General features: G+C 43.4%; 1 protein-coding gene across 2 annotated transcripts in view; it reads left to right on the forward strand.

Moving 5' to 3' along the window:
• LOC139477894 (ankyrin repeat and KH domain-containing protein mask-like) overlaps positions 1-18,456 on the forward strand; it is a 108,203-nt gene extending 89,747 nt beyond the window's left edge. For both annotated transcript variants that reach the window (XM_071260325.1, XM_071260326.1), the window contains exons 8-11: positions 11,509-11,535; positions 16,516-16,572; positions 17,052-17,108; positions 17,528-18,456. In XM_071260325.1, coding sequence (XP_071116426.1) covers positions 11,509-11,535; positions 16,516-16,572; positions 17,052-17,108; positions 17,528-18,327 — 941 coding nt within the window. In that variant the 3' untranslated portion in view covers positions 18,328-18,456. The remainder of the gene's footprint in view (positions 1-11,508; positions 11,536-16,515; positions 16,573-17,051; positions 17,109-17,527) is intronic.
• The last annotated feature ends 8,553 nt before the right edge of the window (positions 18,457-27,009 follow it).

Below are 27,009 nucleotides of genomic sequence, written 5' to 3' on the forward strand. Positions count from 1 at the left end.
CCAGCGTTGACAGTGAGTAGATACAGGTGACATGTACATTGACTCACTCCAGGGTTGACAGTAAGTAGATATAGGTGACATGTACATTGACTCACTCCAGTGTTGACAGTGAGTAGATAGAGGTGACATGTACATTGACACACTCCAGTGTTGACAGTGAGTAGAAAGACTTGACATGTACATTGACTCACTCCAGTGTTGACAGTGAGTAGATAGGCTTGACATGTACATTGACTCACTCCAGTGTTGATAGTGAGTAGATAGACTTGACATGTACATTGACTCACTCCAGTGTTGACAGTGAGTAGATAGGCTTGACATGTACATTGACTCACTCCAGTGTTGATAGTGAGTAGATAGACTTGACATGTACATTGACTCACTCCAGTGTTGACAGTGAGTAGATAGAGGTGACATGTACATTGACTCACTCCAGTGTTGACAGTGAGTAGATAGACTTGACATGTACATTGACTCACTCCAGTGTTGACAGTGAGTAGATGGACTTGACATGTACATTGACACACTCCAGTGGTGACAGTGAGTACATAGACTTGACATGTACATTGACTCACTCCAGTGTCGACAGTGAGTAGATACAAGTGACATGTACATTGACACACTCCAGGGTTGACAGTAAGTAGATAGAGGTGACATGTACATTGACACACTCCAGTTTTGACAGTGAGTAGAAAGACTTGACATGTACATTTACTCACTCCAGGGTTGACAGTGAGTAGATAGAGGTGACATGTACATTGACTCACTCCAGGGTTGACAGTGAGTAGATAGACTTGACATATACATTTACACACTCCAGTGTTGACAGTGAGTAGATAGACGTGACATGTACATTGACTCACTCCAGTGTTGACAGTGAGTAGATAGACTTGACATATACATTGACTCACCCCAGGGTTGACAGTGAGTAGATAGAGGTGACATGTACATTGACACACTCCAGTGTTGACAGTGATTAGATAGACTTGACATGTACATTGACTCACTCCAGTGTTGACAGTGAGTAGATAGACTTGACATGTACATTGACACACTCCAGTGTTGACAGTGAGTAAATAGACTTGACATGTACATTGACTCACTCCAGTGTTGACAGTGAGTAGATACAGGTGCTATGTGCATTGAGTCTCTCCAGTGTTGACAGTGAGTAGATAGAGGAGTCATGTACATTGACACACTCCAGTGTTGACAGTGGGTAGAAAGACTTGACATGTACATTGACTCAATCAAGTGTTGACAGTGAGTAGATAGAGGTGACATGTATACATTGACTCACTTCAGTGTTGACAGAGAGTAGATAGAGACACGTACATTGACACACTCCAGTGTTGACAGTGAGTAGATAGAGGTGACATGTACATTGACACACTCCAGTGTTGACAGTGAGTAGATAGAGGTGACATGTACATTGACTCACTCCAGTGTTGACAGTGAGTAGATAGAGGAAACATGTACATAGCTTCACTCCAGTGTTGACAGTGGGTACAAAGACTTGACATGTACATTGACTCAATCAAGTGTTGACAGTGAGTAGATAGAGGTGACATGTATACATTGACTCACTTCAGTGTTGACAGAGAGTAGATAGAAACACGTACATTGACACACTCCAGTGTTGACAGTGAGTACATAGAGGTGACATGTACACTGACACACTCCAGTGTTGACAGTGAGTAGATAGAGGTGACATGTACATTGACTCACTCCAGTGTTGACAGTGAGTAAATAGATGTGACATGTACATTGACTCACTCAAAAGTTGACAGTGAGTAATTAGAGGTGACATGTATACATTGACTCACTCCAGTGTTGACAGAGAGTAGATAGAGGTGACATGTACATTGACACACTCCAGTGGTGACAGTGATTACATAGACTTGACATGTACACTGACACACTCCAGTGTTGACAGTGAGTAGATAGAGGTGACATGTACATTGACTCACTCAAAAGTTGACAGTGAGTAATTAGAGGTGACATGTATACATTGACTCACTCCAGTGTTGACAGAGAGTAGATAGAGGTGACATGTACATTGACACACTCCAGTGGTGACAGTGATTACATAGACTTGACATGTACATTGACTCACTCCAGTGTTGACAGTGAGTAGATAGACTTGACATGTACATTGACTCACTCCAGTGTTGACAGTGAGTACATAGACTTGACATGTACATTGACACACGACAGTGTTGACAGTGAGTAAATAGACTTGACATGTACATAGCTTCACTCCAGCGTTGACAGTGAGTAGATACAGGTGACATGTACATTGACTCACTCCAGGGTTGACAGTAAGTAGATATAGGTGACATGTACATTGACTCACTCCAGTGTTGACAGTGAGTAGATAGAGGTGACATGTACATTGACACACTCCAGTGTTGACAGTGAGTAGAAAGACTTGACATGTACATTGACTCACTCCAGTGTTGACAGTGAGTAGATAGGCTTGACATGTACATTGACTCACTCCAGTGTTGATAGTGAGTAGATAGACTTGACATGTACATTGACTCACTCCAGTGTTGACAGTGAGTAGATAGAGGTGACATGTACATTGACTCACTCCAGTGTTGACAGTGAGTAGATAGACTTGACATGTACATTGACTCACCCCAGTTTTGACAGTGAGTAGATAGAGATATGTACATTGACTCACTCCAGTGTTGACAGTGAGTAGATACAGGTGACATGTACATTGACTCACTCCAGTGTTGACAGTGAGTAGATAGACTTGACATGTACATTGACACACTCCAGTGTTGACAGTGAGTAGATAGACTTGACATGTACATTGACTCACTCCAGTGTTGACAGTGGGTAGAAAGACTTGACATGTACATTGACTCACTCCAGTGTTGACAGAGAGTAGATAGAGGTGACATGTACATTGACTCACTCCAGTGTTGACAGTGAGTAGATTGACATGACATGTACACTGACTCACTCCAGTGTTGACAGTGAGTAGAGAGAATTGACATGTACATTGACACACTCCAGTGTTGACAGTGAGTAGATAGAGGTGACATGTACATTGACTCACTCCAGTGTTGACAGTGAGTAGATAGAGGAAACATGTACATAGCTTCACTCCAGTGTTGACAGTGGGTAGAAAGACTTGACATGTACATTGACTCAATCAAGTGTTGACAGTGAGTAGATAGACTTGACATGTATACATTGACTCACTTCAGTGTTGACAGAGAGTAGATAGAGACACGTACATTGACACACTCCAGTGTTGACAGTGAGTACATAGAGGTGACATGTACATTGACACACTCCAGTGTTGACAGTGAGTAGATAGAGGTGACATGTACATTGACTCACTCAAGTGTTGACAGTGAGTAATTAGAGGTGACATGTATACATTGACTCACTCCAGTGTTGACAGAGAGTAGATAGAGGTGACATGTACATTGACACACTCCAGTGGTGACAGTGATTACATAGACTTGACATGTACATTGACTCACTCCAGTGTTGACAGTGAGTAGATAGACTTGACATGTACATTGACTCACTCCAGTGTTGACAGCGAGTACATAGACTTGACATGTACATTGACACACGACAGTGTTGACAGTGAGTAAATAGACTTGACATGTACATAGCTTCACTCCAGCGTTGACAGTGAGTAGATACAGGTGACATGTACATTGACTCACTCCAGGGTTGACAGTAAGTAGATATAGGTGACATGTACATTGACTCACTCCAGTGTTGACAGTGAGTAGATACAGGTGACATGTACATTGACACACTCCAGTGTTGACAGTGAGTAGAAAGACTTGACATGTACATTGACTCACTCCAGTGTTGACAGTGAGTAGATAGACTTGACATGTACATTGACTCACTCCAGTGTTGATAGTGAGTAGATAGACTTGACATGTACATTGTCTCACTCCAGTGTTGACAGTGAGTAGATAGAGGTGACATGTACATTGACTCACTCCAGTGTTGACAGTGAGTAGATAGACTTGACATGTACATTGACTCACCCCAGTTTTGACAGTGAGTAGATAGAGATATGTACATTGACTCACTCCAGTGTTGACAGTGAGTAGATACAGGTGACATGTACATTGACTCACTCCAGTGTTGACAGTGAGTAGATAGACTTGACATGTACATTGACACACTCCAGTGTTGACAGTGAGTAGATAGACTTGACATGTACATTGACTCACTCCAGTGTTGACAGTGGGTAGAAAGACTTGACATGTACATTGACTCACTCCAGTGTTGACAGAGAGTAGATAGAGGTGACATGTACATTGACTCACTCCAGTGTTGACAGTGAGTAGATAGACATGACATGTACACTGACTCACTCCAGTGTTGACAGTGAGTAGAGAGAATTGACATGTACATTGACACACTCCAGTGGTGACAGTGAGTAGATAGAGGTGACATGTACATTGACTCACTCCAGTGTTGACAGTGAGTAGATAGACTTGACATGTACATTGACACACTCCAGTGTTGACAGTGAGTAGAAAGACTTGACATGTACATTGACTCACTCCAGTGTTGACAGTGAGTAGATACAGGTGACATGTACATTGACTCACTCCAGGTTTGACATTGAGTAGATAGAGGTGACATGTACATTGACACACTCCAGTGTTGACAGTGAGTAGAAAGACTTGACATGTACATTGACTCACTCCAGTGTTGACAGTGAGTAGATAGACTTGACATGTACATTGACTCACTCCAGTGTTGACAGTGAGTAGATAGACTTGACATGTACATTGACTCACTCCAGTGTTGACAGTGAGTAGATGGACTTGACATGTACATTGACTCACTCCAGTGTTGACAGTGAGTAGATAGAGGTGACATGTACATTGACTCACTCCAGTGTTGACAGTGAGTAGATAGATGAGTCATGTACATTGACTCACTCCAGTGGTGACAGTGAGTAGATAGAGGTGACATGTACATTGACACACTCCAGTGGTGACAGTGAGTAGATAGAGGTGACATGTACATTGACATACTCCAGTGTTGATAGTGGGTAGAAAGACTTGACATGTACATTGACTCACTCAAGTGTTGACAGTGAGTAGATAGAGGTGACATGTACATTGACACACTCCAGTGTTGACAGTGAGTAGATAGAGGTGACATGTACATTGACTCACTCAAGTGTTGACAGTGAGTAGATAGAGGTGACATGTACATTGACTCACTCCAGTGTTGACAGTGAGTAGATAGATGAGTCATGTACATTGACACACTCCAGTGTTGATAGTGGGTAGAAAGACTTGACATGTACATTGACTCACTCAAGTGTTGACAGTGAGTAGATAGAGGTGACATGTACATTGACACACTCCAGTGTTGACAGTGAGTATAAAGACTTGACATGTACATTGACTCACTCCAGTGTTGACAGTGAGTAGATAGACTTGACATGTACATTGACACACTCCAGTGTTGACAGTGAGTAGATAGACTTGACATGTACATTGACTCACTCCAGTGTTGACAGTGAGTAGATAGAGGTGACATGTACATTGACTCACTCCAGGGTTGACAGTGAGTAGATAGAGGTGACATGTACATTGACACACTCCAGTGTTGACAGTGAGTAGATAGACTTGACATGTACATTCACACAATCCAGTGTTGACAGTGAGTAGATAGACTTGACATGTACATTGACTCACTCCAGTGTTGACAGTGAGTAGATAGAGGTGACATGTGCATTGACTCACTCCAGTGTTGACAGTGAGTAGATAGAGGAGTCATGTACATTGACTCACTCCAGTGTTGACAGTGAGTAGATAGACTTGACATGTACATTGACTCACTCCAGTGTTGACAGTGAGTAGATAGAGGAAACATGTACATTGACACACTCCAGTGTTGACAGTGGGTAGAAAGACTTGACATGTATATTGACTCACTCCAGTGTTGACAGTGAGTAGATAGACTTGACATGTACATTGACACACTCCAGTGTTGACAGTGAGTAGATAGAGGTGACATGTACATTGACTCACTCCAGTGTTGACAGTGAGTAGATAGAGGTGACATGTACATTGACACACTCCGGGGTTGACAGTGAGTAGAAAGACTTGACATGTACATTGACACACTCCAGTGTTGACATTGAGTAGAAAGACGTGACATGTACATTGACTGACTCCAGGGTTGATAGTGAGTAGATAGAGGTGACATGTACATTGACACACTCCAGTGTTGACAGTGAGTAGAAAGACTTGACATGTACATTGACTCACTCCAGTGTTGACAGTGAGTAGATAGACTTGACATGTACATTGACACACTCCAGTGTTGACAGTGAGTAGATAGACTTGACATGTACATTGACTCACTCCAGTGTTGACAGTGAGTAGATACAGGTCACATGTACATTGAGTCTCTCCAGTGTTGACAGTGAGTAGATAGAGGAGTCATGTACATTGACACACTCCAGTATTGACAGTGGGTAGAAAGACTTGACATGTACATTGACTCACTCCAGTGTTGACAGTGAGTAGATAGACTTGACATGTACATTGACTCACTCCAGTGTTGACAGTGAGTAGATAGAGGAGTCATGTACATTCACACACTCCAGTGTTGACAGTGGGTAGAAAGACTTGACATGTACATTGACTCACTCAAGTGTTGACAAAGAGTAGATAGAGGTGACATGTATACATTGACTCACTTCAGTGTTGACAGAGAGTAGATAAAGACATGTACATTGACACACTCCAGTGTTGATAGTGAGTAGATAGAGGTGACATGTACATTGACACACTCCAGTGTTGACAGTGAGTAGATAGACTTGACATGTACATTGACACACTCCAGTGTTGACAGTGAGTAGAAAGACTTGACATGTACATTGACTCACTCCATTGTTGACAGTGAGTAGATAGACTTGACATGCACATTGACACACTCCAGTGTTGACAGTGAGTAGATAGACTTGACATGTACATTGACTCACTCCAGTGTTGACAGTGAGTAGATAGAGGTGACATGTACATTGACTCACTCCAGTGTTGACAGTGAGTAGATAGAGGTGACATGTACATAGACTCACTCCAGTGTTGACAGTGAGTAGATACAGGTGACATGTACATTGACTCACTCCAGTCTTGACAGTAAGTAGATATAGGTGACATGTACATTGACTCACTCCAGTGTTGACAGTGAGTAGATAGACTTGACATGTACATTGACACACTCCAGTGTTGACAGTGAGTAGATAGACTTGACATGTACATTGACTCACTCCAGTGTTGACAGTGAGTAGATAGAGGTGACATGTACATTGACTCACTCCAGTGTTGACAGTGAGTAGATAGAGGTGACATGTACATTGACTCACTCCAGTGTTGACAGTGAGTAGATAGAGGTGACATGTATATTGACTCACTCCAGTGTTGACAGTGAGTAGATAGACTTGACATGTACATTGACACACTCCAGTGTTGACAGTGAGTAGATAGAGGTGACATGTACATTGACTCACTCCAGTGTTGACAGTGAGTAGATAGAGGTGACATGTACATTGACACACTCCGGGGTTGACAGTGAGTAGAAAGACTTGACATGTACATTGACACACTCCAGTGTTGACATTGAGTAGAAAGACGTGACATGTACATTGACTGACTCCAGGGTTGATAGTGAGTAGATAGAGGTGACATGTACATTGACACACTCCAGTGTTGACAGTGAGTAGAAAGACTTGACATGTACATTGACTCACTCCAGTGTTGACAGTGAGTAGATAGACTTGACATGTACATTGACACACTCCAGTGTTGACAGTGAGTAGATAGACTTGACATGTACATTGACTCACTCCAGTGTTGACAGTGAGTAGATACAGGTCACATGTACATTGAGTCTCTCCAGTGTTGACAGTGAGTAGATAGAGGAGTCATGTACATTGACACACTCCAGTATTGACAGTGGGTAGAAAGACTTGACATGTACATTGACTCACTCCAGTGTTGACAGTGAGTAGATAGACTTGACATGTACATTGACTCACTCCAGTGTTGACAGTGAGTAGATAGAGGAGTCATGTACATTCACACACTCCAGTGTTGACAGTGGGTAGAAAGACTTGACATGTACATTGACTCACTCAAGTGTTGACAAAGAGTAGATAGAGGTGACATGTATACATTGACTCACTTCAGTGTTGACAGAGAGTAGATAAAGACATGTACATTGACACACTCCAGTGTTGATAGTGAGTAGATAGAGGTGACATGTACATTGACAAACTCCAGTGTTGACAGTGAGTAGATAGACTTGACATGTACATTGACACACTCCAGTGTTGACAGTGAGTAGAAAGACTTGACATGTACATTGACTCACTCCATTGTTGACAGTGAGTAGATAGACTTGACATGCACATTGACACACTCCAGTGTTGACAGTGAGTAGATAGACTTGACATGTACATTGACTCACTCCAGTGTTGACAGTGAGTAGATAGAGGTGACATGTACATTGACTCACTCCAGTGTTGACAGTGAGTAGATAGAGGTGACATGTACATAGACTCACTCCAGTGTTGACAGTGAGTAGATACAGGTGACATGTACATTGACTCACTCCAGTCTTGACAGTAAGTAGATATAGGTGACATGTACATTGACTCACTCCAGTGTTGACAGTGAGTAGATAGACTTGACATGTACATTGACACACTCCAGTGTTGACAGTGAGTAGATAGACTTGACATGTACATTGACTCACTCCAGTGTTGACAGTGAGTAGATAGAGGTGACATGTACATTGACTCACTCCAGTGTTGACAGTGAGTAGATAGAGGTGACATGTACATTGACTCACTCCAGTGTTGACAGTGAGTAGATAGAGGTGACATGTACATTGACACACTTCAGTGTTGACAGTGAGTAGAAAGACTTGACATGTACATTGACTCACTCCAGTGTTGACAGTGAGTAGATAGACTTGACATGTACATTGACACACTCCAGTGGTGACAGTGAGTAGATAGACTTGACATGTACATTGACTCACTCCAGTGTTGAAAGTGAGTAGATAGACTTGACATGCACATTGACATACTCCAGTGTTGACAGTGAGTAGATAGAGGTGACATATGTACAATGACTCACTCCGGGGTTGACAGTGAGTAGATAGACATGACATGTACATTATACATGACTTGACATGTACATTGACACACTCCAGTGTTGACAGTGAGTAGATAGACTTGACATGTACATTGACTCACTTCAGTGTTGTCAGTGAGTAGATAGAGGTGACACGTTCATTGACTCACTCCAGTGTTGACAGTGAGTAGATAGACTTGACATGTACATTGACTCACTCCAGTTTTGACAGTGAGTAGATAGAGACATGTACATTGACTCACTCCAGTGTTGACAGTGAGTAGATACAGGTGACATGTACATTGACTCACTCCAGGGTTGACAGTGAGTAGATAGAGGTGACATGTACATTGACACACTCCAGTGTTGACAGTGAGTAGAAAGACTTGACATGTACATTAACTCACTCCAGTGTTGACAGTGAGTAGATAGACTTGACATGTACATTGACACACTCCAGTGTTGACAGTGAGTAGATAGAGGTGACATGTACATTGAGGCTCTCCTGGGTTGACTGTGAGTAGATAGAGGAGTCATGTACATAGACACACTCCAGTGTTGACAGTGGGTAGAAAGACTTGACATGTACATTGACTCACTCCAGTGTTGACAGTGAGTAGATGGACTTGACATGTACATTGACACACTCCAGTGTTGACAGTGAGTAGATAGACTTGACATGTACATTGACTCACTCCAGTGTTGACAATGAGTAGATAGAGGTGACATGTAAATTGACTCACTCTAGTGTTGACAGTGAGTAGATAGAGGTGACATATGTACATTGACTCACTCCAGTGTTGACAGTGATTAGATAGACATGACATATACATTGACTCACTCCAGTGTTGACAGTGAGTAGATAGACTTGACATGTACATTGACACACTCCAGTGTTGACAGTGAGTAGATAGACTTGACATGTACATTGACTCACTCCAGTGTTGACAGTGAGTAGATAGAGGTGAAATGTACATTGACTCACTCCAGTGTTGACAGTGAGTAGATAGACTTGACATGCACATTGACTCACCCCAGTTTTGACAGTGAGTAGATAGAGACATGTACATTGACTCACTCCAGTGTTGACAGTGAGTAGATACAGGTGACATGTACATTGACTCACTCCAGTGTTGACAGTGAGTAGATAGACTTGACATGTACATTGACACACTCCAGTGTTGACAGTGAGTAGATAGACTTGACATGTACATTGACTCACTCCAGTGTTGACAGTGGGTAGAAAGACTTGACATTTAGATTGACTCACTCCAGTGTTGACAGTGAGTAGATAGACTTGACATGTACATTGACACACTCCAGTGTTGACAGTGAGTAGATAGACTTGACATGTACATTGACTCACTCCAGGGTTGACAGTGAGTAGATAGAGGTGACATGTACATTGACACACTCCATTGTTGACAGTGAGTAGAAAGACTTGACATGTACATTGACTCACTCCAGTGTTGACAGTGAGTAGATAAACTTGACATGTACATTGACACACTCCAGTGTTGACAGTGAGTAGATAGACTTGACATGTACATTGACTCACTCCAGTGTTGACAGTGAGTAGATACAGGTTTCATGTACATTGACTCACTCCAGGGTTGACAGTGAGTAGATAGAGGTGACATGTACATAGACTCACTCCAGTGTTGACAGTGAGTAGATACAGGTGACATGTACATTGACTCACTCCAGTGTTGACAGTAAGTAGATATAGGTGACATGTACATTGACACACTCCAGTGTTGACAGTGAGTAGATAGAGGTGACATGTACATTGACACACTCCAGTGTTGACAGTGAATAGATAGAAGTGACATGTACATTGACCTACTCCAGTGTTGACAGTGAGTAGAAAGACTTGACACGTACATTGACACACTCCAGTGTTGACAGTGAGTAGGTAGAGGTGACATGTACATTGACCTACTCCAGTGTTGACAGTGGGTAGAAAGACTTGACATGTACATTGACTCACTCCAGTGTTGACAGAGAGTAGATAGAGGTGACATGTACATTGACTCACTCCAGTGTTGACAGTGGGTAGAAAGATGTGACATGTATATTGACTAACTTCAGAGTTGACGGTTTAGGGAACAAGGGAATATTTCACAGTATTATACTTTAAAACTGATCCCTTTTCCTCAAAGGCGATATATGTTACCCTGCTGTAAAGAGATTTAAATTTCTTGGAGTATGCTATTAGATATTTCTTTCGTAACAGTTATTATAATACAAGCAGAAACAATGACAACGACTACACATTTCTTGCTTAAATGATCCGGCAGACCTTGAATGAATTGAAAATACTAATGTATTGTATCTCCCTTTACAGGTTCAGGATCACACTCAAGTGGATACAGTAAGTACACATTAACAATGCAGTAGCTGTCACATCAAATTGCTGAAAAGATATCCGAGAGATATTCAAACTGCCCTTTGCGATTGTAACTGTAAACTACAGGAAATACTAAATGTGTGCAATAGTGTTGAGGTCAGACTCCCGGCAACCTCCAACATCAGAAGCAGGTATATAAGATATATTAAACCGAAGAGACAACAATCATTTTGAGATAAAATTTAATCAATATTATGACATAATGTATATGCAAGTGTTTGGTGGAAACATAGTTTAATATTCATTCAGAGACGTAGCCGAATATTTGATATGGTAGCTCCAGCATGAGTGAGTGAGTATGATTTTACGCCGCTTTTAGCAATATTCCAGCAATATCACGGCCGGGGACACCAGAAATTGGCTTCACGCATTGTACCCATGTCGGGAATCGACCTCGGGTCTTCGGCGTGACGAGCGAACGCTTTAACCACTAGGCTACCCGACCGCCCCTCTAGCATCATGAATCACGTTGAATACAAAAGGTGGTGCGAGCAGAGAACAGAATACACCCCATCCACTTAATTGTCAGCGGCCGAGTGCAGATACAAATCCAATTTTAGCAGTCGTATAAATTCTAAAAAATATCAAGAGGATTAGATGAAACGTTAACAGGGTTATTGGGTGTGTTACATGCATACCCATGAAGATCCGGGTTAGTATAGGTCTTCAGCAACCCATGCGTATACGTACGAGGCGACTTATGGGATCGGGTGGTCAGACTCGCCGACCTGGTTGATGCATGTCATCGTATCCCAGTTACGGCACGCATTGGTTCGTGAAGACAATTCTAACCCGGATCTTGACGGGTTACTTAATCAACACTTCTTATTGTAACACTTAATCAACGCTTCTTATTGTAACACTTAATCAACACTTCTTATTGTAACACTTTATCAACACTTCTTATTGTAACACTTAATCAACACTTCTTATTGTAACACTTAATTAACACTACTTATTGTAACACTTAATTAACACTTACTATGGGTGAAGCCATGTATATTGATAAACTACACACACCGTGTCAACTGACAACTGTACTACCATGCAGTCTCTTGTCCCACACCTAGTCGATCTTTCATTCAAAAAGTGTGCAGATATATCTGTATAGCAGCACGTTTATGAAACTCCGCCTCGTTACCTGGAAGGTGATTTGTCATTGGCCAGTACTGACCACGCCTCTCCCGCCATGTACACCAAAAACAATGTAACACAAAAAACATTGTTTCAGGTCAACATATCAGACTATATCAAAACATAACCGCCACAATGTAGTACAACGTTGATGTAACACTTCGCCTCTATAACAAATACCTCAATACCAAACAGCATTCTCCCTCGCCGTTATGTGGCTTATATATTCCCGAAACAGCCTCAAATTGAATTCTCTCACTCACTAACTCACTCACTCTTTCACTCACTCACTCACCATAACGTCAAGGTATAATTAGTCCTCGCCTTTATGTGGCTTGCATATTACCGATACAGCTTCAGATTGAATTCTCTCACTCACTCACTCACTCACTTACCATAACGTCAATGTATAATTAGTCCTCGCCGTTATGTGGCTTGCATATTACCGATACAGCTTCAGATTGAATTCTCTCACTCACTCACTCTCTCACTCACTCACCATAACGTCAATGTATAATTAGTCCCCGGCGTTATGTAGCTTGCATATTACCGATACAGCTTCAGATTGAATTCTCTCACTCACTCAGTCACTCACCATAACGTCAATGTATAATTAGTCCTCGCCGTTATGTGGCTTATATATTTCCGATACGGCTTCAGATTGAATTCTCTCACTCACTCACTCACTCACTCACTCACTCACAATTATAACGTCAATGTATAATTAGTCCCCGGCGTTATGTGGCTTATATATTACCGATTAATTGATTGAACTCTCTCACTCACTCATCCTCCCTTGCTCTCTCCCTCACTCTCATCCCCCCTCACTCTCTCCCTCACTCTCTCCCTCACTCACTCACTCTCTCCCTCACTCACTCACTCACTATAAAGGAGACCATGATTTACTTCATCTTCCTCAATTAATGTCCACGTTATTATTTCTTTACACAAAATGAATTCAATATTTTTCACACAAATGGTCCTATAAAGTATGGCAATTGCTATTATGAATAACAAGTAACCCTTGCGAATATAATTTAAGTGAAGGTATTCTTTTTACGAAAGGCGTCTTTTAATCACAATATAGATTTTTGTCCAAAATAAAGACGCAGGGTGATAAGGTAAATTTCGTTAACCAATGCAGTAGGCTTAATTTAGACCTTAGCCTGCAATTTGCATCAAAATGAGGCCAGTTTATATATTATTTAACTGTCAGCCAATGATCGACGCTCCTGTGATGTTTACACAATATAATTAAGAATATTATTCATGTTCACTTTATTTTCATTCCCTGTGATATGTAAGTTTAAGGATTCAATCTCGTCATTGTTAGATCTATCTTAGAGTGGCGGCTGGCTGGGTGGTGTGAGGTTTGGGCCTAGGTCAACTAGCGCTTGATCTGTACAAACAGTCGAGCGCCAAACTATGCCATGCTCCTAGCCAGACACGTCACAGTGACGACATAGGTCGCACCTTGGCGGCCGTAGTGTCGCCGGTCAAGGCATTTCATGACCGGCAGTGAGATGTGTCACTCGTGTTAGGACGTAATCAGTGGGTAAGTTATCTATTTCTACTTTTAGGAAATAAGATGAAACAGAAATTGTACATATAGTAAGATTGATGTACAGCAGAATGAATGTTGTAGGAATCAGGTGCTTGCTTCACACAGTGTTTACACCAAGACAGTTGTTCAGCCTGTCACCGGGGAGAAACTAACGTCTGCATGTAAACATTTCTAAATAGCGTTATTTGTACCCTTGTTCTTTATCAAACCAAACACCGTCTAACACATGAAGTACTGTTGTGTCGGCTGCAGTTTCGGCCTCAGATAGTAAGCTGATCTGTGATGATTGTACTACCGCCATCGCTCGCTACATGTAAATTATGACAGTGCTACATAGGAAAGTTTGCCCGACATAGAATTACAACTGTGTTGCACAAGCTCCGAGTCAAGTAGACCTGTTGCTCTTTACATTGCTTTATCATTACATTGTCATAACTGAAATATTAATCTGTTTCCTGACGTAGATCTATGTCTATATTTGAATTTAAGGAATTACCGAAAACACCATAAACACTGCAACCCGACACACCAAACGATGTAAAACCATGCCCTAAGTAGACGCCGCATCAAACGTAAAATATTATTTTTATTACATAATGCTCCCTTTTCAACAGGACGATTACTTGTGTCGATGGAGAAAACAGAAATTGAAATTATTGTAGTGTTTTCATAGACATGTCAGAGGTAGCGCCTTAAGATGAGAATAGATCTAATTGCAACAATTTCAGTATAAATAATGCAGTATTAAGTTAGAGTCTCTGAATGAACATTATCTTCTGATTAAGACAGACGTTGAAATGCACGACAGATTTTTACTACACTGGTGGGCGACAGTCCGTTCTGGTCAAAATCTATAACGGTGTGCACTGATTCCCCCAGACAACAAACACCTGGCAACTAAAAATCTGATTAATGGTTTTATCATATGCTTGATTTTCAATAGAAATTATCTCAAGTTAGAGATATTGTACTAACGCTTTAATAGTCAGCAATTTAAGAATACTTCTACATATATGGATCTATATCATTTTTAAAACATTCCAAATCACACTGCCCCAAACTGCTGATGTGTAACTTCGACATCTTATCTTCAAACATGGTAGGAGTCTGTCATGTCGTTCCAAATTCATTCCTTACCCCTGTTTTCATTGAACCAATTCATTTTTACATAAAATAACCCAACCACAGATTATGTTCGACAAACTGTTGCAGGAAACTGTGATTGTTAGAAAGACATTATCAAGTTTCTTGTATCAAGACTCAGTTCTTTTAATTTTCAATCAGACTTCATAATACAAACTCCGTAAATTTTGACTTTCAGTTTGTTTCTGTTGTATGTTTATCTTCTGAAAGAAAATAACAATATTTTCAGTTACTCTAACATTTTAACACAGAGAGGCAATAGATCTATATCTCAGTAAGTAAGGACAAAGGCATTGTATATTCAAACATAAGAAATTAGATTCATGACGTGCTTCATGTCATGATGTATAAAGACACACGGGGTAGATAAGCAACAATCTCGGTGTGTGTTGTATGAGGGATTTATCCAGGATTCTAAACTGAAACAAATTGGAAGCAAAGCGTTGGGTTATTAAGTTTGTAGTTTCTTAAATGCAGTGTTTTTTGTAACATTGTATTTAACAATTGTAGGATCAGTGTAATAATATAAAACAAAGCATTAAAACTCTTCCTGTGTGTTGTCCTGGTATCAGTGGAATACAGCTTACCCCTACAAAGCCGTACGGTTAGACGAATTAGTGATAGATATATTAACATGGATTGGGACTGTCTTTATTCTGATTTGGGAATCTTTGCTGACATTTGCTGCCGAATATCGGCTTCTTAGCAGGTCTATATTTATTATTAATAATGCCTATGTTTCCTTTTTATTATGTCATTTATATTATGTCATTTATAGCCTCGGTGTAAAAAAGGTCTTCGGCAACCCATGCTTGCCGTAAAAGGCGACTATGCTTGTGAGAGGCGACTAACGGGACCGGGTGGTCAGACTCGCTGACTTGGTTGATGCATGTCAACGTATCCCAATTGCGTGGAACGATGCTCATGATGTCAGTCGCTCGATGGTCTAGCCCAGCCTCGTTTATATACTGACCGCTGTCACATACCTGAAATATTGCTGAGTAAACAATATTTGTCGAATGGCAATTGGTTATCTGAGGCCAATATTGATTATGCTTTTCCTATGCTATATATAGTTTTCTGACCACCATATTCTGTTTCAGTCTCGAGTGATCCGAGTTTGAACCCACTGGTGAAGGGACAAGATTCTGATCGACACGGTAGGTGGGGGAACCCAGCATGTGGTAGATCGTATCATTGTCCAACTTTGTATGATATTTGGTAAGATCATCATGTCAGCCAAGGCTCGGGGGATTCTACTCCGAAAATGTCCTATAAACAGTCTCTGCAATTTGATACATGTTTTATCAACAAATCAACAATTGCACTAATAGTATCATCATTTTTTTTATAAAGGTCAATTCAACAAGCAGGTGTATTGACACGCCGGAGAGATGAACAACAATCTATACTTGTGTTGTATTTTTATGAGAGTCTTTAATCTATTTGACAATCACAAAACTATATATTTAGTATCATTTACACTTTTGCTATAATAAACGTATTTCAAATCTAGTTCTGTAGTAAACGTTTCAAAAGGCTTCAAATTTGTGGAAAGGCAATAACTGGTCTGTGGCCAATATTTTTTAATGCTTATGTGCTATTTATAGTTTTCTAAACAACATATTCTGTGTTTCAGCCTCGAGTGACCCGAGCCGGCGCAGGAGGTATCCATGGTTCTCCACTGCTTCACACGGTAGGTGGGAGAACCCAGCAGGCAGAAAGCTCACTCCTAACCCTTCATACACAACAAGCTTATGTAAAGCAAAGTAAAAATAAATATCATATTATCTTAATAATTTGAGACAGCAATTGTACTGACAGTGTCGGACTAATATCGTATAAAGAAAACAAACGTTAACATTCTCCAGCCCTACACAGAATATTGTTACAACTACTGGATGTAGAAGAAAGCACTTGGACAAATGTCACGTGAATAGATTATTCTTAGTTCAATACATGAACCACACCCCTCATCGTCATATTGTTGTCATCCACACAGGAAGTGGTTCATCATGTATCGATGTTCCTGTCACGTGTCAACACTTCGAGGTGTGAACACAGTAGATGTTTTACGAAGATGTCTGGATGAGTACAGTTTACTTTGTGTTACAGCGACTCCATCACGAGCAGACTACTACCTCTTCTACGCCAGCGGGGACGGGGACCTGGAGGAGGTGAAGCGGCTCCTGACTACACCGGGAGTCGACATCAACAGTAGAGGAGAGTGGAGCAGGACACCGGTGATAGAGGCAGCATACTGGGGACACAGAGAGGTGGTGGAGCTCCTGGTGAGTGAAGGGGCCGATGTGTCACTGGTGGACGTGGACGGTGACAACATCCTTCACTACGCCTGTAGGGGAGGAGATGTGGAGACGGTGAAGTATGTGCTGTCTCTGCACGTGGTGGACATCAACAGTAGAGGAGATGGGAGCAGGACACCGGTGATGGAGGCAGCAGAGTGGGGACACAGAGAGGTGGTGGAGCTCCTGGTGAGTGAAGGGGCTGATGTGTCAATGGTGGACAAGGTCGGTCACAACATCCTTCACCTCGCCTGTATAAGAGGAGATGTGGAGACGGTGAAGTATGTGCTGTCTCTGCACGTGGTGGACATCAACAGTAGAGGAGATGGGAGCAGGACACCGGTGATGGAGGCAGCAGAGTGGGGACGCAGAGAGGTGGTGGAGCTCCTGGTGAGTGAAGGGGCTGATGTGTCAATGGTGGACAAGGTCGGTCACAACATCCTTCACCTCGCCTGTATGGGAGGATATGTGGAGATGGTGGAGTTTGTGCTGTCTCTGCACGTGGTGGACATCGACGCCAGGAACAACAGGGGGCAGACAGCGGCGGACGTGGCGAGACGCAGGAGACATCAGCCAGTGGTGGATCTGCTGGTGTCCCGGGGCGCTCAGTGACGTCAGTTTCGTGTTTGTGTAGACGGTGGAGGGGGACATGTTGTTACAGACAGCGACGTGGTGTGCCGCTCACGTCGTTGTGTTTTATGTTCCCGGTGAGAATGTTTGGTGAGAATGTTTGTTGTGTTTGAGGAGAAATAAAACTTCTTGAAAATATTTTGAGACATTTTGTCATTTGTTGTGTTTTGAACTTCGCATGATCAGGTAAGAAAATTGTTACCTCACTAAACTAAGTGTAAATATAGATGATGTGTGATTATTATGTGAACACTGCATCTCGTACTATAATTAGTCTGTGTAAATTGTGTGTCACAAGTTTATAATTAAAAATGGAACACACAACAAACTGTTTGTTTACATCTCGCTGCACTCTGTGACCTCATACTGAGCCGAGGTTCGCCCAGCTGACATGGCGCCAAATGTACAATGGCGGTGACGTCACACTGTCCATGACGTCAAAGCATTGCGGTCAAGGTCGTGCACCAAAGTGACCAGCTGTTTTCTCTGCCAAAACAGGGCGGCACAAAGCAGGCTTCGTGGCATATGCATACAACACATGGACTTTGTGGTAGATATAGTTTAACAAAGGCAGATATATACATCTATTTCTATGGTGTTACTTTTAATGTGCACATTATTGCTGTTTGAATTTTTAAAAAATAAAAGCGTCAAAGCCTTTTCTGTATTCATAAGAAATCACTGTCGATTTTACAATTCCGTCTATATCATGAGCATGTGTTTATCCCTCATGGTGCCTGGCCGTCAGTCGCAGTTTCCAAATCGTAACATTGTATCAAAAGTGTAACAACGTTTTTATTTCTTCACACAGTGTAACCAAATAAAAAACATGAACTAGCGCTGACTGCCTTCACCGATCAGTCATCGCCATTATTTCCATGGTACATTTATTTCTGAATTATTCCTTGTACAAATTTTTCTGTACCAATGAATTATTTATTTTTTTGGTGAAATTATTAGCAAATGCACTTATTTCTATCATAGGAATATGATTCACTTGATTTCTGTTGTAACGGTACGATGGGGAATCAAAACAGTGGCAATTAAACTTTCACGTGGATTACCAGTTATCGCCATCGTCTTAACAGCAAGTGCCTCGTGATCACGCGCACCGTTTCAGTTATACAAATTACATTATTTAGTATCTCGGGCATCGAACTTAATTTTTGTATTCATCAAAATGAACAAGAAATGCTAATATTAACTTTTATCATATAATGGGTAGGTTTGTCGGCAGGATAAGGCAATGGATAGAAACGATATCCGTTGGGCTCATATGCGGATAGAGATGCAAATATCAAAGGTCAAGTAGGACTACTTTCACTGTTTATAAACAAACAGGGCGTCGCCCTCGTCATTTGGTAGTCTCAAAATGAATAAGAAATGTTATTTTTAACTTGTCTCCAAACTGACAAAACACAACATTCCCCAAATTCGATCTAGATCCTTAACACTGTATGTACTGTGGATTTCGCGATCTTTACATGGTTATGCAGCAATAGAAACTAACAGTTTTACTCCACTAGTCCTTATAATGATAGCATATAGCAAAACCCTTAAAATTGTCAAATGTCTACTAGTCCTTACGATACCATAACTATTGGGCAGTTTGGTAAAGACTACCGGACTAGTGCCAATTCCTAACGCTGTTATGCAGTTTTGGAAATATAGCTCAAGTAGGTTTGAGTATTGTATTTTGGGGAAGAAATGACAGACAGTAAACTATAAGCGAACTGAATGTGTATCATCGTGTTGTTTGATTTATATTTTCTTGTGAATTAGTCACGTGACACCGCCCGCCTTCTTTTTTCTAAAGTTGTATGTGAGCAAGGTGATTATTGGGGTGTTTTAAGAATATTTCCTTACAAAATTTCCTTACGAAGACCAGGTTTCGATTCCTGACATGGGTACAATGTGTGAAGCCGATTTCTGGTGACCCCGCCGTGATATTGCTGGAATATTGCTAACAGCGGCGTTAAACCATAATCACTCACTCACTCACTGAAGAAGAGAGGGTACTATGGTCGCTTTATGTCATCAGAAACAATGATTAAATGTGAAATTGATACCAACAAAAGGCCCCCCTGGGGAAAATAATCAGTTGAACCAATTTTCGAACTCAGTCTTCACAAGTGTCTCTTAGATAGACGTGCAAACTTTCATCTATGTAACTTCAGTAGTTTCTCAGAAAACGTGTCCCCATTTCACGCAGTATTCACGCAGTAAGCACTCAGTATGAACGCAGTGTGCACAAAGTATGCACGCAGTATGCACTCAGTATGCACGCAGTATGCACTGTTGAAACGCACTGGCTGGAAGTCTGTAAAACAATAAAATACACCAATTTTCGTACTCATTTGAGATCATGACCTGTAACATCAGAGTGAAAAGTTTCATTTCTCTGGGTGGACGGGCGAAAGAACGAGCTCCGTTCCTATATCCTCGGCCCCACCCGGTGGTTCGTTTGTTGTTTAAGGTCGAACTCAGTAATATTCCAGCTATATGACGGCGGTCCGTAAAGAATCATGTCCTGGATAGACAATCCAGTGATTGATATCGTGAGCATCGATCCACGCAATTGGGATACGATGACATGCATCAACCAAGTCAGCGAGCCGACCACCCGAACATTTTAGTCGCCTCTTACGTCAAGCATGGGTTGCTGAAGACCTATTCTAACCCAGAATCTTCACGGGACTATTACAGTTATAAGCTAGGTTGACACGTGATAATCCGTAGCGTGGCTGCAACACACCATCCATGTTTGTTTGTTGTTTATCGCCGCACTCATCAATATTCCAGCTGTATGACGGCGGTCTTTACGTAAGCCAGTCTGGTCCAGACAATCCAGTGATTATGAGCATAGATTTATGCAAATGGGGTACGGTGACTACATCAAACAAGTCAGCAAGCCTGAAAATTCGAGTTTTTTCTCGTTACATCGATTATTTTCTTTTTGCTTCGATTTCTCGTAATTCGATTTTATTCTCGTTATTTCATTTTTAAGGAAAAATATCGAATTTAAAATATAGATATTCTGCCAAAGTGGCATATCATTAGGCTTTCGTAAACACATGTGAACGTTGTGCGAGGATTGTGTTCACAGCACTGGGGCTTGTCACGCAAACATTAGCAGCAAGGGCACTTGCGGGGTTATTGGGTGGTCAGACTCGCTGACTTGGTTGATGCATATCATCGTCTCCTATTTGCGTGGATCGATGCTTATGATGTCAGTCAGTGGATTGTCTGGTCCATACTCGATTATTTATAGACCGCCGTCATGTATCTGGAAAATATATATTGCTCAGTGCGGCGCTAAACAACAAACAGACAAACAAAGTATAATAGTACTGACCGGTTACAGATCCGATTGTCTTATCTCACCGTTTTGATTCGCTTTTGTGGCATTAAAATTAAGAGAAATCGATACGAACTTTTTCCGCTCTTTTATAAATGTTTTACAGAAAAGGTTGTCCCTCACTGCACATGTGGTCATCTGGGCATTGCACATCTTGACTGTACCTAGCTACCGTCACTCACTACACATATGGTCATCTAGGCATTGCACATCTTGTCTGTACCTAGCTACGGGACTCACTCACGACACATGTGGTCATCTGGGCATTGCACATCTTGTCTGTACCTAGCTACCGGACTCACTCACTGCACATGTGGTCATCTGGGCATTGCACATCTTGTCTGTACCTAGCTACCGTCCCTCACTGCACATGTGGTCACCTGGGCAGTGCACATCCTGTCTGTACCTAGCTGCCGTCCCTCTCTACACATGTGGTCATCTAGGCATTGCACATCTTGTCTGTACCTAGCTACCGGACTCACTCACTGCACATGTGGTCATCTGGGCATTGCACATCCTGTCTGTACCTAGCTACCGTCCCTCACTGCACATGTGGTCATCTGGGCATTGCACATCTTGTCTGTACCTAGCTACCGTCCCTCACTGCACATGTGGTCATCTGGGCATTGCACATCTTGTCTGTACCTAGCTACCGGACTCACTCACGACACATGTGGTCATCTGGGCATTGCACATCCTGTCTGTACCTAGCTACCGTCCCTCTCTGCACATGTGGTCATCTGGGCATTGCACATCCTGTCTGTACCTAGCTACTGAACTCACTGCACATGTGGTCATCTGGGCATTGCACATCTTGTCTGTACATAGCTACCGTCCCTCACTGCACATGTGGTCATCTGGGCATTGCACATCTTGTCTGTACCTAGCTACCGTCCCTCACTGCACATGTGGTCACCTGGGCATTGCACATCCTGTCTGTACCTAGCTGCCGTCCCTCTCTACACATGTGGTCATCTAGGCATTGCACATCTTGTCTGTACCTAGCTACCGGACTCACTCACTGCACATGTGGTCATCTGGGCATTGCACATCCTGTCTGTACCTAGCTACCGTCCCTCACTGCACATGTGGTCATCTGGGCATTGCACATCTTGTCTGTACCTAGCTACCGTCCCTCACTGCACATGTGGTCATCTGGGCATTGCACATCTTGTCTGTACCTAGCTACCGGACTCACTCACGACACATGTGGTCATCTGGGCATTGCACATCCTGTCTGTACCTAGCTACCGTCCCTCTCTGCACATGTGGTCATCTGGGCATTGCACATCCTGTCTGTACCTAGCTACTGAACTCACTGCACATGTGGTCATCTGGGCATTGCACATCTTGTCTGTACCTAGCTACCGTCCCTCTCTACACATGTGGTCATCTGGGCATTGCACATCCTGTCTGTACCTAGCTACTGAACTCACTGCACATGTGGTCATCTGGGCATTGCACATCTTGTCTGTACCTAGCTACCGGACTCACTGCACCTGTGGTCATCTGGGCATTGCACATCCTGTCTGTACCTAGCTACCGTCTCTCACTGCACATGTGGTCATCTGGGCATTGCACATCTTGTCTGTACCTAGCTACCGGACTCATTCACGACACATGTGGTCATCTGGGCATTGCACATCCTGTCTGTACCTAGCTACCTTCCCTCACTGCACATGTGGTCATCTGGGCATTGCACATCTTGTCTGTACCTAGCTACCGTGACTCACTGCACATGTGGTCATCTAGGCATTGCACATCTTGTCTGTACCTAGCTACCGTGACTCACTGCACATGTGGTCATCTGGGCATTGCACATCCTGTCTGTACCTAGCTACTGAACTCACTGCACATGTGGTCATCTGGGCATTGCACATCTTGTCTGTACCTAGCTACCGTCCCTCTCTACACATGTGGACATCTGGGCATTGCACATCCTGTCTGTACCTAGCTACTCAACTCACTGCACATGTGGTCATCTAGGCATTGCACATCCTGTCTGTACCTAGCTACCGTGACTCACTGCACATGTGGTCATCTGGGCATTGCACATCTTGTCTGTACCTAGCTACCGGACTCACTGCACATGTGGTCATCTGGGTATTGCACATCCTGTCTGTACCTAGCTACCGTCCCTCACTGCACATGTGGTCATCTGGGTATTGCACATCGTGTCTGTACCTAGCTACCGGACTCACTGCTCCTGTGGTCATCTGGGCATTGCACATCCTGTCTGTACCTAGCTACCGTACCTCACTGCACATGTGGCCATCTGGGCATTGCACAACTTGTCTGTACCTAGCTACCGTCCCTCACTGCACATGTGGACATCTGGGCATTGCACATCCTGTCTGTACCTAGCTACTGGACTCACTGCACCTGTGGACATCTGGGCATTGCACATCCTGTCTGTACCTAGCTACCGGACTCACTGCACATGTGGTCATCTGGGCATTGCACATCCTGTCTGTACCTAGCTACCGGACTCACTCACTGCACCTGTTGACATCTGGGCATTGCACATCTTGTCTGTACCTAGCTACCGTGACTAACTGCACATGTGGTCATCTGGGCATTGCACATCGTGTCTGTACCTAGCTGCCGTCCCTAACTGGACATGTGGTCATCTGGGCATTGCACATCCTGTCTGTACCTAGCTACCGTCCCTCACTGCACAAGTGGTCATCTAGCCATTGCACATCCTGTCTGTACCTAGCTACCGTCCCTCACTGCACATGTGGTCATCTGGGCAAAACACATCCTGTCTGTACCTAGCTACCGTCCCTCACTACACATGTGGTCATCTGGACATTGCACATCCTGTCTGTACCTAGCTACCGTCCCTCACTGCACATGTGGTCATCTGGGCATTACACATCCTGTCTGTACCTAGCTACCGCCCCTCACTGCACATGTGATCATCTGGGCATTGCACATCCTGTCTGTACCTAGCTACCGGACTCACTGCACATGTGGTCATCTGGGCATTGCACATCCTGTCTGTACCTAGCTACCGTCCCTCACTGCACATGTGGTCATCTGGGCATTGCACATCCTGTCTGTACCTAGCTACCGTGACTCACTGCACATGTTGTCATCTGGGCATTGCACATCTTGTCTGTACCTAGCTACCGTGACTCACTGCACATGTGGTCATCTGGGCATTGCACATCCTGTCTGTACCTAGCTGGCGGACCCAGTGCACATGTGGTCATCTGGACATTGCACATCTTGTCTGTACCTAGCTATCGGACTCACTGCACATGTGGTCATCTGGGCATTGCACATGTTGTCTGTACCTAGCTACCGTCTCTCACTGCACATGTGGTCATCTGGGCATTGCACATCTTGTCTGTACCTAGCTACCGGACTCACTCACGACACATGTGGTCATCTGGGCATTGCACATCCTTTCTGTACCTAGCTACAGTCCCTCTCTGCACATGTGGTCATCTGGGCATTGCACATCCTGTCTGTACCTAACTACCGTCCCTCACTGCACATGTGGTCATCTGGGCATTGCACATCCTGTCTGTACCTAGCTACCGTGACTCACTGCACATGTGGTCATCTGGGCATTGCACATCTTGTCTGTACCTAGCTACCGGACTCACTGCACCTGTGGTCATCTGAGCATTGCACATCCTGTCTGTACCTAGCTACCGTCTCTCATTGCACATGTGGTCATCTGGGCATTGCACATCTTGTCTGTACCTAGCTACCGGACTCACTCACTGCACATCTGGTCATCTGGGCATTGCACATCCTGTCTGTACCTAGCTACCTTCCCTCACTGCACATGTGGTCATCTGGGCATTGCACATCTTATCTGTACCTAGCTACCGTGACTCACTGCACATGTGGTCATCTAGGCATTGCACATCTTGTGTGTACCTAGCTACCGTGACTCACGACACATGTGGTCATCTGGGTATTGCACATCCTGTCTGTACCTAGCTACCGTCCCTCACTGCACATGTGGTCATCTGGGTATTGCACATCGTGTCTGTACCTAGCTACCGGACTCACTGCTCCTGTGGTCATCTGGGCATTGCACATCCTGTCTGTACCTAGCTACCGGACTCACTGCACATTTGGTCATCTGGGCATTGCACATCCTGTCTGGACCTAGCTGGCGGACCCAGTGCACATGTGGTCATCTGGACATTGCACATCTTGTCTGTACCTAGCTACCGTGACTCACTGCACATGTGGTCATCTAGGCATTGCACATCTTGTCTGTACCTAGCTACCGTGACTCACGACACATGTGGTCATCTGGGCATAGCACATCCTGTCTGTACCTAGCTACTGAACTCACTGCACATGTGGTCATCTGGGCATTGCACATCTTGTCTGTACCTAGCTACCGTCCCTCTCTACACATGTGGTCATCTGGGCATTGCACATCCTGTCTGTACCTAGCTACTGAACTCACTGCACATGTGGTCATCTGGGCATTGCACATCCTGTCTGTACCTAGCTACCGTGACTCACTGCACATGTGGTCATCTGGGCATTGCACATCTTGTCTGTACCTAGCTACCGGACTCACTCACGACACATGTGGTCATCTGGGCATTGCAGATCCTGTCTGTACCTAGCTACCGTCCCTCACTGCACATGTGGTCATCTGTGTATTGCACATCCTGTCTGTACCTAGCTACCGGACTCACTGCTCCTGTGATCATCTGGGCATTGCACATCCTGTCTGTACCTAGCTACCGTCCCTCTCTGCACATGTGGTCATCTGGGCATTGCACATCCTGTCTGTACCTAACTACCGTCCCTCACTGCACATGTGGTCATCTGGGCATTGCACATCCTGTCTGTACCTAGCTACCGTGACTCACTGCACATGTGGTCATCTGGGCATTGCACATCTTGTCTGTACCTAGCTACCGGACTCACTGCACCTGTGGTCATCTGAGCATTGCACATCTTGTCTGTACCTAGCTACCGTCTCTCATTGCACATGTGGTCATCTAGGCATTGCACATCTTGTCTGTACCTAGCTACCGGACTCACTCACTGCACATCTGGTCATCTGGGCATTGCACATCCTGTCTGTACCTAGCTACCTTCCCTCACTGCACATGTGGTCATCTGGGCATTGCACATCTTATCTGTACCTAGCTACCGTGACTCACTGCACATGTGGTCATCTAGGCATTGCACATCTTGTGTGTACCTAGCTACCGTGACTCACGACACATGTGGTCATCTGGGCATTGCACATCCTGTCTGTACCTAGCTACCGGACTCACTGCACATGTGGTCATCTGGGCATTGCACATCCTGTC

Source organism: Haliotis cracherodii, unplaced genomic scaffold, assembly GCF_022045235.1.
Source record: "Haliotis cracherodii isolate W230 unplaced genomic scaffold, xgHalCrac1.p SCAF_37, whole genome shotgun sequence".
NCBI classification, from domain to species: domain Eukaryota; kingdom Metazoa; phylum Mollusca; class Gastropoda; order Lepetellida; family Haliotidae; genus Haliotis; species Haliotis cracherodii.